Source organism: Enoplosus armatus, chromosome 8, assembly GCF_043641665.1.
Source record: "Enoplosus armatus isolate fEnoArm2 chromosome 8, fEnoArm2.hap1, whole genome shotgun sequence".
Classification (NCBI taxonomy): Eukaryota; Metazoa; Chordata; class Actinopteri; order Centrarchiformes; family Enoplosidae; genus Enoplosus; species Enoplosus armatus.
In genome coordinates, this window is record NC_092187.1 from 18,727,253 (window position 1) to 18,742,330 (window position 15,078).

General features: G+C 40.8%; 2 protein-coding genes across 3 annotated transcripts; one reads left to right on the forward strand and one right to left on the reverse strand.

Annotated features, from left to right (window-relative positions):
* The first annotated feature begins 136 nt into the window (after positions 1-136).
* Positions 137-2,833, forward strand: spryd4 (SPRY domain containing 4). Its single transcript, XM_070910961.1, has 2 exons — positions 137-269; positions 1,926-2,833. The coding sequence occupies exons 1-2, from the start codon at positions 137-139 to the stop codon at positions 2,465-2,467; spliced, it is 675 nt and encodes a 224-aa protein (XP_070767062.1). The 3' UTR covers positions 2,468-2,833.
* Positions 2,834-3,756: 923 nt separating this feature from the next.
* Positions 3,757-14,727, reverse strand: gls2a (glutaminase 2a (liver, mitochondrial)). Of its 2 annotated transcripts, XM_070909988.1 has the most exons (19): positions 14,516-14,727; positions 13,479-13,481; positions 13,042-13,129; positions 11,373-11,494; positions 9,338-9,467; positions 9,169-9,248; positions 8,875-9,038; positions 8,377-8,435; positions 6,726-6,758; positions 6,577-6,635; positions 6,424-6,490; positions 6,262-6,312; positions 5,589-5,765; positions 5,318-5,449; positions 5,124-5,216; positions 4,906-4,967; positions 4,211-4,287; positions 4,041-4,104; positions 3,757-3,913 (listed from the first exon to the last, which is right to left on the reverse strand). In XM_070909988.1, exons 1-19 carry the CDS (start codon positions 14,725-14,727, stop codon positions 3,757-3,759), a joined length of 1,830 nt encoding a protein of 609 aa, XP_070766089.1. The 2 variants fall into 2 exon arrangements, with proteins under 2 accessions (XP_070766089.1, XP_070766088.1); XM_070909987.1 differs by lacking the exon at positions 13,479-13,481.
* Between the last annotated feature and the right edge of the window lie 351 nt (positions 14,728-15,078).

A 15,078-nucleotide genomic window follows, 5' to 3' on the forward strand; every position in this document is an offset into this window, starting at 1 on the left:
GGTGCTGATGTGCGTCGTTGGTCTGGGTGTTCCTCTCCAGGCCTGCAGGGGGCAGCAGAGCGCGCTGCTGCTGCTACATTTGATAACCCGAAGAAGCTCAAACGTGAACAGCAGCAACAGCAGTAGTAAAAAAAACATGGCGATGCCAGTTTGTGCAGCTCGTCTCTGTCGCCTAGCAGGACGGACTGTAACCTCCCTGACTGTCAGACACAGGCCGGCTGTTAGTCTGCCAGCGAGGAGATGCTACATATCCGCCTCGACGGGGAACAGTGAGTGAATGTTTTATTAAAGTTGACAAAAGACATGTTAGCTTCTGAGTCTACAGCTCAGAGGTCAGTGTCCCATCAGGCACAGGCGTACCTGACAGCTAATGACTAATGTTTGTTGTTGTACAGGGCTTTTCCTGTGAAAACTTGCCCTTCCTGCCACAACAACAGACTCGGTAACTGGTCTTTAGACGTAATAACGAAGTAACCGTTAACACGTCTTCCTGGCAAGACAAACAAACAAACAAACAAACAAGCGAAAGCAGAGGAAGTCGAAACGTTTATCAAGTTTCCGTGGGTGGTCACATCTTTCTAAACAGACCCATGGCTGGCTTTGTAGTCTCAAGTGCGCATGCGTCTTGGCTAAAAGTAGTACCCGAATGAGTGTTTGTTCGTCGTTTAAATTTGTGTCTGAAATGCGAGCACATGTTAGTTCAGCTGTTATAATAGATGTATAGTTAATTTCCTACCGTGCACAAACGTCTTCACACACGCTTTATTTGCTGCAGTGTGTCCACTGAATCATCTCTAAATGATTATGGATTAGCTAGATCAAATACATACTGTCAGATTAATTATAGTTTAAAAATGTGTGTAAAACAAACAGTATTTGTTACAGCTGAAAGTCCTCATCAGGTCAGACAATCTGACGGGTCACACAGTACAGTAACACTGGCAATAATATTAGGGGAACTAATAACAAAATGAGCTAAATTGGGCTTCTTTGCTAACCTGAATATTGATTAGGGCTGCAACTAAAGATTTCATGATTTATTATTTTGACAATTATTTTCTCAATTAATTGAATGCCCGTCACAATTTCCTAAATGATAATAATAATAAAACTGTATTTATCACATTTCATACAAAAAGATGCAAAAGATGAAGTAATGAAAGGTGAAAAGAAACAGATGCAAGAAATAGGAACAATAAAAAACATGGCAGAAAGGTTTAAAGAGACAAATAAAAAAGATATTTAAAAACTTAATTGTAAACAAATGACAATAATATAAGTGAAGTTGAAATATAGTACAAGTCCAAGTCTTCAGATTGCTTGTTTTATCTGACCGACCAATATCCAAAGATATTCAGTTACCATGATATAAAACACAGAGAAGTAGAAAACCACCACAGCTGACAAGCTGGAAAGTGAAGATATGGCATTTTTGCTTGAAAAATGATTTAGAAGATTAATCCATTTTTAAAACGAATACCAGAATAATTTCTGTTATTGACTGATTCCTCGCTTCAGCTCTTAGCTTGATATCGTAATTGGCATCAGAGCACTCTGGTTTCTCTGTTCGTTGTTCCCTAATGAATCAGATTCTTTAAGCAGACTTTTTGTCATACATACGTAGCAGTTAAAGCACAGGTGGGTAATAATAATAATAGTAATAACAGTAATGATGACTCCACTCCAGCGATGCAAAGCAGTAATTATGTTATTAACCACACCTGTGTTTGACAAGTTAAAATGTCTGCTGTGAAAAAGTTTTATTCAACTTTTCTTCCCCCAGTTTTGGGAACCAGTGGTTTACATGATTGCATGAGAGACCTGATCTACTGACAGCATAAGCATGAAACCAGATATGGGTGCTAATGGAGACACCAATGAGGCTTCCATTATTAAATATAATGTTTTCTTTTTATTCTCTGTAGATCTTCAGTTCAGGCTTGATGAGCGAACAGCTCATAGCAGTCTGGACCTCTTCAAGAAAGACACTGGCGTTATCTACCGCATGTTGGGTCTGGACCCCAGCCACGTTCAGGACAACCCAGAGCGTTTCCGAGACTGGGCCGTCGTGTTTGGCGATGAGAAGATCACCAGCGGACGACACTACTGGGAGGTGACAGTCAAGAAGTCTCAAGAGTTTCGTCTGGGTGTAGCCGAGGCGCTGATGTCCCGAGAGGACTGCGTGGGCACCAACAGCTCCTCCTGGGTGTTCGGCTACGCTCAGCGCAAGTGGTTTACCATGACCAGCAATAAGATAGTTCCCGTGACGCTGGTGGGCAAACCAGACCGTGTGGGCATCCTGCTTGACTACGAAGCGAGCCTTCTGGCACTGGTGGACATCCAAAAACCCACCATCATTCACACCATGAGGGTCCATTTCAAGGCTCCCCTCTGCCCCGCGTTTGGACTTTGGGACGGGGAGCTGCTCACACACTCTGGCGTGGAGGAGCCTGAAGGCCTGAAGTGAAGCAGGATGAACTGTGATGGTCATGATGGTGATGATGGTGAAAGCCGTGAAAAGGCTGCCAGCTGGTGCTTGGTACCGTGGCAACATTTACCACAGCGGTGCAGGAAATAAAGCAATATCTATGTGTGAGTCATTTACAGCTTAATTGCAGGTGCTGGGTTAATTTTTCCGTGGTCCAGTTGGTTCATAATCATGACTCTTAACAATGCAAGTTCATACTTGGTGAATGTCATCCAGCCTCAGGCGATCATATCACAGAAGCTGTTTTTGTGTGTACCTCTTATATTACCTCTCAGACTAACTGATGTAGCATTATCCACACTGTTACAAAGGTGAAATCAACACAAAGCCTTTTTCAGTCTCATGTTGTCATACTGTATATTGTTTAATAAAATAACTACACTGAAACTGCTTTTACATTCCTCTTTTACAGGGTGATACGTATTTACAGAGACAGACTAAAGCTTAAGTCATGCTAAGGTATCATTTCACAGCCAGAGTTAAATGAAATGAAACAATGAATAAAATGCAGTAGTTTGCAACAGTCATTTGCATAAATTGAATGATGTATTTTGTGTTCATGTAACCTAAATGTGCACTGTTACCAGCGCCTGATGAAAGAGCTCACTCCAAAATGGCCACATCAACATAGCAGTGAATAAACTGGCCTATGAGCCTCAAAGAGTCCTTCCAGTGTTACAGGCACAACTGAATCACCTCCTGTTGAGGTAGAAGAATTAATCAAGCAGGGATTATTATTATTATAATATTGGGAATATTTATACAGTTGTTACACAGGGGGCATAAAATCCCCAGAGTAAACAACGAACCGAAGAAGCAAAATATATTTCAATATTTAAAAAATAAATAAGCACAATATGTTCGATATTTACATCTCAGTGGCATTTTCTATCAGAAGCTCAGCACAAAAACAGTTAATTAATATGGCAACACAAGCCAAATTGTGGCTTAAATTAATGTAATTTTTCTCCACACAAGCAACACATAGCATGTTAACAATACATAGTGCTTTGTTGATACTTTACATTGTTGAACAATTCCTCCAGTCTGCAGAAATGCATTAAAAAGGGATTTAATCCTGCACTGTATAGCTTTTCGACAGTCTAAAGGATGACCCCCACATTATTATTATTTAACATCTATTACCATATTTAAAATAAACTCATTCATTCATTATGTCTCTCAGTCATCCTGTGTCCTTTCAGTCCTCTCAGGTGCATAATAAAATAGATTTATATCCACTACAAACCCTCATGATCCCTTGTGGTTTAAACAATGCTCTTCAACGTATCCAGCGTGGTCTTCTGCTCCTCTGTGTCGCATGGTGAGTCGCTGTCAGTGTACACACTCAGGTACTCTTGCAGGACTGAAACAATAACATCATGGCCAAACTGCATGGCGTCATCCAGAGGTGTGTTCCCCCATCTGATAGATAACACAATGTAATATGGAGATGGATGGATTGATATGGTTAGTAATATGGAGGTGGACATATTTTTCTACCATTTTTAACTTAATATCAGATGAATACGTTTATATTTAAAATCCCCACCTGTCTTTCATGTGGGGATTCACTTTGCATATTTCAGTTAGGAAGATAACAGCTTCCACATGACCTGAAAGACAAAGTGAGAAACCCCAACGGCATATTTAATTTATTCTTGTTTGAATATCAAAGCCGAGATTATTGAAGAAATGAATGAACTAATAATGAAGTGTCACCTTCTGCAGCAGCGATGTGGAGCGCTGTGCGAGAGTCGTAGTCTCTCTGCTCCATGTTCACAGCTGAAAGGGCAAATCTGGAGGGGAGGAGGGAGGAGGGAGGAGAGAAGAGGGAACACACATGGAAAAGTGAACTCGAGTGATGGCAAACTGTCAGAAACTGTGCTGAGTGGCTCTACAACTACATAAGTAAAGAAAGTGTTAACATGTTTTGAATTCACTTTCCTGTTGAGAGTTATGTGAGAAGATCTATACCACTCCGTACGGTCTGTACAGTACATATGAAGCAACAGCCAGGAGACAATTAGCTTAGCTTAGCATAAAGACTGGAAGCAGGGGGAAACAGCTAGCTTGGCTCTGTCTGAAGGTAACAAAATCTGCTCACTAATTAACGCATTATATCTTGTTTGTTTAGAAAAGCGTAAAAATGACAAGTTGGGTTTATATGCTGGACTATTAACATCGGGTAGGGTGCAGTGAGATTGACCTGTAAAGCCAAATTTTTTTTAATACAGATTAAACAAACAAGATATAACGTGGTAATTAACTTTAGAGGTGCTGGTAGGTAGATTTTTTTTTCTACCTTTGGACAGAGCCTGGCTAGCTGTTTCCCCCTGCTAGCCGGGCTCTGTCCAAAGGTAGAAATTTAGAAAATTGCATCATTCAACTGTTGTGTACTTGATGTTTTTACTTACCTCCTCAGAGCCGAGAGGTCACCACTGTAGGCTGCAAACATCAGGTTTACCACTGATTTGTTCTAATGGGTCAAAAGGCAAACATGTATGATAGGGGACTGTTTCTTAAACTTCTTACATAAAGATGCTTCTGCATTATTTCTAACCCCAAGAACATCTACATTTCTTACTAGCCTGCATGAGAATTGCAGCATCTACACTTTTTGCACTAAACTTACTGGATCATCATCTGATCTTCTTCTGGGGTCGTGTTTCTTAGTGAAGTGTCTCAGGTTGTCGTAATTGTGGAAGTTGAAGTGAGACACCAGCTCCTGGTGAATCAGAAGTTGATTAAGATGTAATATTCAAACCATGCAGATACAGACAAATTAGATAAAGACAAATTAATAAAACTGCGATGGTGACTGAATACCTGACAGAAGTGAATGCCACGAACACTGTTTCCGAGCCGATCCAAAGGTGGGGACCAACACATCATACCCATGACGTTGGGGACGACCAGCAGAACAGCACCTGAAACGCCAGATTTAGCAGGCAGGCCCACCTGAATAAGAGGAGCAAACAAAAAGTCTCGTTTCAAAATTGACAAACACTGGAAACCTGGATTCAGCATCTCATGACGTGCTACCATTCGGCAAAGCGACGGTGCTTTCGAACAGATCCTTAAATTCTCGGTGACTCACATGGAAGGCAAACTGTCCAGAGAAGTCGTACATGCCACAGGAATGCATGAGACTCAGGGTGTTGCGAACGGCTTCGGCACTCAGCACACGCTCGCCTGTGATGGGACAAATACCCCCGTTGGCCAGTGTGGCAGCCATGACACTTCCTGACTCACAGGTCACCTCAATGGAGCACAACTGGAATGGAAAAATAAAAAAATCTAAACTTTTTGAACTGGAGAGGCATATGGAACAGGAAATACACTTGTTTGCTTTATTGCCGAGAATTAGATGTGAAGATTCATACCAAATATCACACTATAGCCAGCAGCTGGTTAGCTTAGCTTAGCATAAAAACTGGAAACAGGGGGGACAGCTAGCCTGGCTTTGTCTAAAGGTAACAAAATCTGCCTTTCAGCACCTCTAAATCTCATTAATTAAATTGTGAATTTACGGGGATTATGTGCCAGACTATTTCTTGGCTGGGTGACTTTATGCTTTATATGACTTTATGCTAAGCTAAACTACCTGGCCCCGGGCTGTAGCTTCATATTTATCATGCAGACAAAAGAGTGGTATCAATCTCCTCATCAAACTCTCAACAAGAAAGCAAATTAACTTATTTCCCAAAATGTCAAACTTTTCCACTTTTCCGTCCACAGAATACTACCATGTTAAAGACAAAGAGCCTTACCTGAAAGTAGAAGTCAAGGGCCGCTGTCATATCTGCATTGTCAGGAAAGCACTGCAAGGATTAAGATCAGAGTCAGCACATACTGAGGATATTCAATTTTTCTGACAACCTGAACACTGAACAATCACTGGAGGTGATTGTAATTAACCCAAAAAAACTCACTTTTTTCTCTTTGAGGTAATAACCAATCGCATAATTCCTATCACCGGTCTCCCTCTCTGACTGGAAACTGCAAGAACATAACAGGTATTAGAAAGCTGCATTTCACATGACAAAGGAAACTACGGTTTGCATTTCCTGAAGCACAGTACTCACGTTGCATTGCTGAAGCCCACATACTCTGTACCAGCCATGCTTTTCAAAAACTCCATCACCTGCAATAACATCATAATCACACAAGGTTCAGTAGGGAGACCACACAATTAAGTGGAATAAAAAGTTTGAAATGAAAAGGATTTACTTACGTAGTCGAACCTTTCAGCCGTATTTGATTGAGGCTGTCAACAGAGAGGGAAAAAAATAAACGTTCTGATGCCAGTTTGTTTGTCTGCCCCTACAGATGGCAGTGTTTGAGTACTTTTATGCCAAAGTAAAGTTTGAGTCCAATCGTGGGTGGGCGTCGAGGTATGACGTGTACATGATGTCTCTATGCCTGTCAGTACATGTGGCAATGTGCACACTGTGGCCTGTGGGCTGTTTATGGCTGTGCTTGAATTTCACGGACCAGTAAGGGATCATTACCAAGTTGTAAAGTTACCAAACAGGGATAGTAGTCACATTCACATTTAATGACTCTATCTATAAAGGTTAAAGATGATATCAAATATTACTGTGAGTTGAAGAGATGACCTGAGGCTAAACCTCATGGCCAATACTCAAGTTGATTTTATGTCTTTCCAGGTAGTTGCTCTGCTAAATAGATTTTGGACAAAACATATAAATGTGTGACATTTAAACTTTTTGCAGGTACAGCTAATCCCTGGGGCATGAACATTGCAGAAAGCTTGTATCAACCTTTTGCTTTCCCTGTCCTGTGCTAGAATATCAAGCTGTGTGAGTATGTATATAAATTATATGCAAATATAGCAACAAATTATGTTCAAGTAATGTTGCCCCCCTCCACACACACGCACAAGTGAGGGTGGCTAACACACCTTCTGTTCTTGGGGCTGTAATTGGCCAGAAGCACACACACGCCCCCAAACACAGAGTCTCTCCCTCGCTGCTGAGCCTGACCCACATATGATAAGAGGTCCAGAGTATCTCTTCAGTTAGCAGTGAAACGTCGGGAAAACTCCACAGAGGAAACATACACAACCATATATGCCTAAAATCTGACCCCCCCCACCATCACCCATCAGATGGTGATGACCATAGTCCAGCTGCTACAGGCACCAAGTGACCAGCCAATAGATGAGTGATTAGTTTGTACAACATCACCAATAGATTCAGCTTTAATAAACGTAGAATCCTATGGCTTCTCACTAGGCTTGAACTCACTCCAATGGTGCAATTGTTTAGACCTTCAAATAATAACAATTTTCAGAACCAGAAAGCTTACAGCTCTGTCAGACGTGTCTTTATACTGTCAGTCTGTGTACGTATATGAAAAAAAGGACACAAACTTTATTTTGTTTTAGACTGGTGCCCGTTTCAGGAAAGCAATTTGCAGGCATTGCAGGTAGGCAATGATATTTGCTGGCAAATTTCAATTAAATGTGGTCATGAGGACCTAGAGAGAGTCCTCCCATGCATTGTTGTGGACCTCTTTTATTGGTGGAACATGGAAACATATCTGACTGTCCTGTTTAGTTTCTTAGCTTTTTGTTATTACTTTTGAAGGCCTGAATGATTGCCCCTTTGAACTGTGCTTAAGCCCAGTGAGAAGCTGCAGCAGAACGCTACGCTGCACAGTAATAATTGAAGGGGAAAAACATTTAATGAGGTCTGGGTTTAAAAACTGAAAGCCTATTTTTGGACATGACCAGATACTTCCACTCTTTGTTTTTCCCAGACACCCTCATTAATGACAACCAACTGTGTGTAGTACAATTTTATGTATATGTTCTAAAATGAAAACCTCATATCAATGCAGTGATCGCTGACAGATTTTACCTTAATTAAAGAACTGATGACGATCGCTCCGGCATTCACCATCGGGTTGTGTGGTTTATCTGCACAAGAAGCGAGAGCATGTTATCACTCATTTGCCCCTAACCACAAGACCAATAAACTGCTGAGATTAGAGGGGATATTTCATCAGGGGAACTTGGAGTAACATCAGCTAATAAACTGAAGACGCACAGTACAATCCTGTTTGCTTCAGAGGGGATATGTAACAGCAAATGGCAACAAAGGTGAGGTGATAAAATGGCACACAATTTAGCTGAAAGTCCATCTGGACAGCTTTTTTTTCCTCGTAAAATGAGAACTTGTTCTTACACTACCCTTGCTCTGCCAACAACCAGAGTCTGTTGAAATTACTGATCAAGGACAAGAGCTGCCAAAATCTCTCTGGAGGAGGAGATGTGGGTTGTGTAGTTTTGCTTTTTACAAAACTAGGATTAATCATACGTACACTCTGTGAAAGTCTCGATTACACTAATCACTTACCTTCCTCATTTAGTGACAGTTTGTTGAACTTGAATCCACTGGGCTCTTTGCCCACAAAGTGGTGAACGTGCTCACTGCCGAACTCGTGCACAGCAATGGCGTACTCCAGAGGCTTCACACACGACTGCAGACAGAAGGGAACCTTTGTGTCACCCACAGAGTGTCTGCATGACATGAGGATGTGATGGAAACGCATGGAAACAAAACAAAAAATGGAGGATTATTAGTGAGGGAATACACACGATGGAGGTTTTCAGACTGGAAACATACATTCAAGTAAAGATGTTACTGTACCTCTGTCCATCGATTGTGCACAGAGATACGCCCCACAGATCAGGGCTGAACTTGGCCAGCTGAGGAATGTAATTAGCTACCTGCATGATGACGTGAAACACATGTGAGTGTAACTGTAATGAATGAGCACACGCTGAATTAGTGAATGTGTGTTAGTATGTTAACTTACTTGTCCAACCTCCTGCTGTTGTGCACTGTCATACATCTTATTGATCTGCTGGGTAAACTCGTCAAAGTTCGGGATGATGAACTTTTTTCTGAACGCCTTAGTCAGCAGCATGATGTTGTTTCCCACACACCTACAAGTGGACACATGATTGAACTAACGTCATGAGGAGACTTCAAAATAAACTTAGCGAGTAGTTTTCATATTAGATTTATGGTTTATAATTCAAATAAAATGGCATTAATAATAGAACTGTAAATGCTAAAAAACATGCACACATCATACATTATTTGTCTGAGGCACACGCTGGAATAACTTATTGGTCCTTAGATGGTCGGTTTTATATGGTCTTTGGTGCTCACAGCATTTTTAACTAAAACAAAATTGAATTTACCTCCATTGTATCGGGTGGAGGCAGAAATCTTATGTACAGTATTTATTGCTTTTCCTGCTATAACAAGTGAAAATGTCTTTAGTGAAAAAAAGGCCTATTATCCAGAGAAATGGGAACTGTTGCTGTAAATAAAATCAAATGCCATTCTCCTCTACTGTATGAGGTTAGAGGCAGAAACCTTGGCTTCTCTTGCTGCATGTCTTGGTACCACAAGAGTAACAGCAAAAACATGTTTTTTTGGTGTGATTTGGGTGAATCAACCCTTTCATAGGAGTGAGTTAGCTAAACAACCAAGGTCGCTATTGGGGATAGCTACAGGCTAGTAAAGCTAGTTTAACCTCTGTAACAGTTAACAGTTATGTTAATTAACTAACACTTATAGTCCAACCATTTGTCAAAATGTTTGGCTTCTTTGACTCAAACACTACAGCCTCAACCACTGAGATTGGTTCTGCCTGAGAAATGTTTTTGTAACTGAAACTCCAATCAATTCCCATTTATTTGAATTGCTCAAATCCTTACAGGGCTTTCATCTTCTCTTCTTCATCACATTGAATTCAAAGTGACCTGCTTCGGGCCAATAAACACCCAGCTACAAGGGTAAACAAACACACCCGCCTATATCAGCAGATCCTGATAGTTATTATAGATTTATTTTCATTGCCACAGCAATGCTGTATATGCTCTCAGGAAAAGGTATGCACATTCTGTCACAGCTGGTCTGAACTAAAATATCCGGCCTGCAGCCCTCACTAATCCAAGGCGATGCTAGCGTGAGGTTTTGGGACACCAGGAGAAGAGAGTGGAGAGAGCTTGCATTATTCATATGGGTCATTTCCTAAAAAAAATAGAAGATAGCTGTCTCTATTTCTAGTAGCATATTTATAGTGAGCTCTTGAGTGTTCTTTGGGAAAGGATAACCTCACAAATGTAAGAAATCATGCAAAGAAAGTCGGATACAGCCAATTAAGTTTGACGAAGACAGCCAGACTTTGTAACCCTCTACTGTACCAGGCCAAAGAATGAGATTGAGAGAATTACACTTGATCCTGTTTAGACCACAGTCTGCATAGCTCTTACAAATCTGTTGAGTCTACTAATGTAATTGTCACAGTCTAGAGCTAAACCAGAATGATGCCCTTTCATTAACAGCCCCGGGAGACCCCCTCTGTCTGTTTCTGCACCCTCTACTGCTTTGGCTAGCATGTGTGCACGTGAATTTGGTTAGTAGCAGCTGTCAGTCGTAAAACGCCTGTCTCTGTCAGTCTCTTGGACTCAAATAGCGCTGACCACAGATTACTCCTCTTATTACTCCTTCACTTAGTAAAAAAAAAAGTATTACAGACCCTTAACTGTCACCTCACCTTGCATGTTTTCATTCTTTTCCCAATGCTTTTTTTTTTTGGGAACATCCTCAGATTCATTTGCAGTTTTCACAAACAATTTCTAAGTGAGAGAAAATCTTTTTGAAACTAAATTAGAATTGACACCAGATTATGCAGCAGTGATAGAAACCAAGTGTTTATTTAAACAGACACAGAGGGCGTTCTGTCTCCTTTTCACATGCAGGTAAAAGTTGAATAGTCCCATTTGAAGAAGGGTGTGCATTACTATGTCTCCATAAATAAACAAAGCTTTTCTCACCTTCTGAATAGCGTCTTGTCCATCATGACTGGCCCAATAGAGTCACGTGTGGATTGTCGCATCTGATGGACGCAGTCACGCAGCCGAGGGTCAGACGTCAACAAACCTGTTTTTCTCAAAGCCTGGAGAGGAGGGCGATGAGGTCGGATTGAGCAAATTAATACACAAGGGAAAAAAAGTGGGAGTCATAGATGACGGACGTTATCAAACACTTTGAGTCATGTACAGTAGTGATTATGTAATGTCAATTAGCAGGATATCAAACATGTGTAAATGGAATATATATAGTAAAGGGACTTCAAAGGCTCAAGGGTGCCCACATGGGACTGAGGAGGAAATACAGCCAGAGACCAGATCACTGGAATCCCTCTCGTAAGTCACACGTCAGGCTGACAGTCACTGTATGAACCATATGTGTCTATTTTGGGGACACCATGTGCACGACCCTCCTGACCAGAGAGGCTCCAGTGTTTTTTTGAGTCATCTCATCTGAAAACTGATTCAGCGAGCAAACAGACCAACAAGCACATGGCTGCGAGCTTGCTGTTGCTGTTATTGAATGTCTGCAAGGGATTTTTAGCTTCAGGGCAGAAAATGTAGTTATAGTTTGTGCTTATTTTAGAGTTTTATCCTTCAACTGACTGTGTTGGAAGGTTTTCTGTTTAGGTTTGTGAGCAGTTTTGCTTTCAAAAATTGAATAAAAACACAAAACAGACCTGATAAAAGAATTAAGTACCCCATATGCCCTATTGTATGTCCAGGTCAAAGATTGAAAAAAAAAACTATATTCTTTTAAAGCAAGTTTGTGTTAAATGTTTCAGGTATTTCCAATGCAAACCATCTTGTTTCAACAACTTTCTGAAATTGTCATTTTCTTGACGCTAGAACAGTGATTTCCCATCCCATGTTGCCATTTCTACAACAAGAGAAACTAGAATTAACAAATCCTAACTTTGGCTTCCAGAACACTTATTTCTTTTTTAACAATAAATATTCTTGTTGGCTGACTGTGAGTCTAAGTGACTCGTTAGGCTGAATGTTTTTGCAGTTACCTACATGTAAGGGTACCGACTAACACTGTCACCATCTGTCCTAACCCAGTCACCTCTACAAACACATCCACTCATCCGTGACGCGACAACAAGCCACCTGTGTTGACACATGTCTCTTCTCCTAAATGCGTCCTCCTTTTTAAAATTACTGAGTTGCCATAGATACCGAGGTCACCAGATGTCCATGTCTGCCTTTTTTAATGTGACTGTCTAAAAGGTTGCACCATGTGAAACTAAATGAGGGCGCGATGGTTTGCAATAGCAGATATTATTGTAATTAAATCCAAAAAATAATTAAACTTCAATGTTAAAAATGCATGTTGCTCTCTGGTGGCGATCACCTCAGTGTCACACCTACTATATTTAGTCCTATTACATAAGAACGTCCCTACACACCTTTTAAACTTGACCCTGCATTCAGCTGAAGACACTCAGGATTCCTGTTGTGGGCTCCTATGTCACTCCCCAAGGTTGATTTAACTAAAGTCATAGGTGCTTTAAGGAAATACAATACTGCTGTAGGGCAGAGTGTGTTCGTGTGTATGTCCACATATGCAATGGAAAGTCAAAACAGTCCATGGCGTGACAGAGGAAGTGTGAATGTGTTGTTGACTCACAGAGATGAACTGGGAGAGGGGGATCATCTCTTTGCCTTCAGTGATGGTGTAGAAAAGTAGGTCCTCCATACTGGACATCAACCTACTTCTGCCAAAACAAACAACACACACAATAGGCTCTAATGTATCAACTCAAAACCACGAGCAGTGTGTCAGTGTTTAATGTCAACAACATGGCCATAAGTGAAACTACCTGCAAACATGCAGCTATTGATCTCTATGCCATGACTGTATGTAAATAAAATACTATCATACAAATAAATGATTCCTATATACAGTATACAGTATGTTTACTCAGGCCCCTTTACTGTTTGGATCCAGCTTACCTTGAATATACAAAAACATATTTAGGAATATTATTCACATTGTTGATTTTTATGTTAATAAAACATGAAACGGTAGATTTTTTTTTACTCCTGTCCTATGCCTGTACTCACTTACTCAATTACTCCATGCTTATCATAAAATCAGAGAATAATATAATTTTAAAAAATTTAGTTTTTAGGGAAAATGCTTATTCGCTTTCTTGCCAAGAGTAAATGACAATATTGATACCACTCTCTTATCTGCCAGAGCCAAAATACCATTAGCTTAGCATAAAGACTGGAAGCAGGGTGAAGTGGTTAGCCTTCCTCTGCCCAATGGTTAAATTAACCTTTATAGCTCACTAATTAACACACCATGTCTCGTTTGTTTAACCTTTACAAAAAAAAATTAAGTGTAAAAACCACAAGTTACGTTTTATGGGCAGCAGTTGCCGGACTATTTCTTGGCTGGGAGCATACAGTCTGTGGCTGGGAGCAGTAACTTCTAACCTCGTCATTAACCTGAGGTTGCCGGGGCAACTAGCTGAGACTCCTGGAAATGACTGCGCCGGTGAAGACCACATAAGCATTTAAAACCAAAACTTGATTTTACAATTTAGTTTGTGTACGAATTAAACAAACAACATATAATGTGCTAACTGGTGAGCTTTAGAGGTGCTGATAGGCGTTTTTTTGTATCTTTGGACAGAACCAGGCTAACGCTAGCTGTTTCCACCTGTTTCCAGTCGTTGCTAAGCTAGCGTTAAGCTAACTGTCTTCTGGCTGTAAGTTAGCTTCATTTTCAACAGACAATATACCAGTGGTATAGATCTTCTCATCACGTGAACACCTGTAAAAGTATGTCCATGACAACATCTTTAATACAAAAAGTTACAGATATGCTGTAACATTAGGTTATAAACAGATTGTGACATTACAGCAGAACAATTAATGTGTTAAGTTTTATATGGTAGGTAGGAGTTACAGTAGTAGCATGAATTACGAGATGAGCACTACAACCAGGCATTTAAGTACTCCAGACAGCTCCCTAAGGAATACTATGTGGGAATATTGTCGGAAAATTATTAAGAATAATATTATTATAATGAACAATATTTTGTCTAATTAATGGTGATTTATTCGTTCAGAGACTGCCTACTGTGACCTACTTTGAGTGTCCTTGGTCCACATCAGGGCCCTTCTGGTGATGAAAGGCTCTGTGGGTGTGGGGTGATGCTGCGGCCCAGCAGGGAAGAGGAACAGGTTGCTGCGTCCTGGACGAAACAATGTTGTCAGCTCCAACTCTGGCGGAGATCCCTGCATTTTTAAAAAGCTGCAAGATTCCCGGGTTAGCTGTCCTCAGACTTTTCAGGCAATGCATTGTGATAAGTAGGGCTTAATCTTTAATAATTCAAAAGAATTTATTTTTTTCCCCAGTAGCTGATCCAGAGGGATACTTGTGACCAGCACCCCTTGGTCCTCAGAGCATTAATAGCAGCTGCCGTCTTTACAGACTGGATCAAGTACAGGCTGTTACTCGGGGGGCGGGACTGTGACACAGACAGCACGTTGGTTCAGACTGTGGGGTCAATAACCAGAAACCAAACCAGTATATGAGGTATGACTTTCTACTGCAGCTGCTGATTACAAAGGAGGGGGGGGGGGTTCACTTTCATACTTCAGTTATATTCCTACTTTGTCTCGTCTCAGATCATAGGGTAATCAGCTTTAT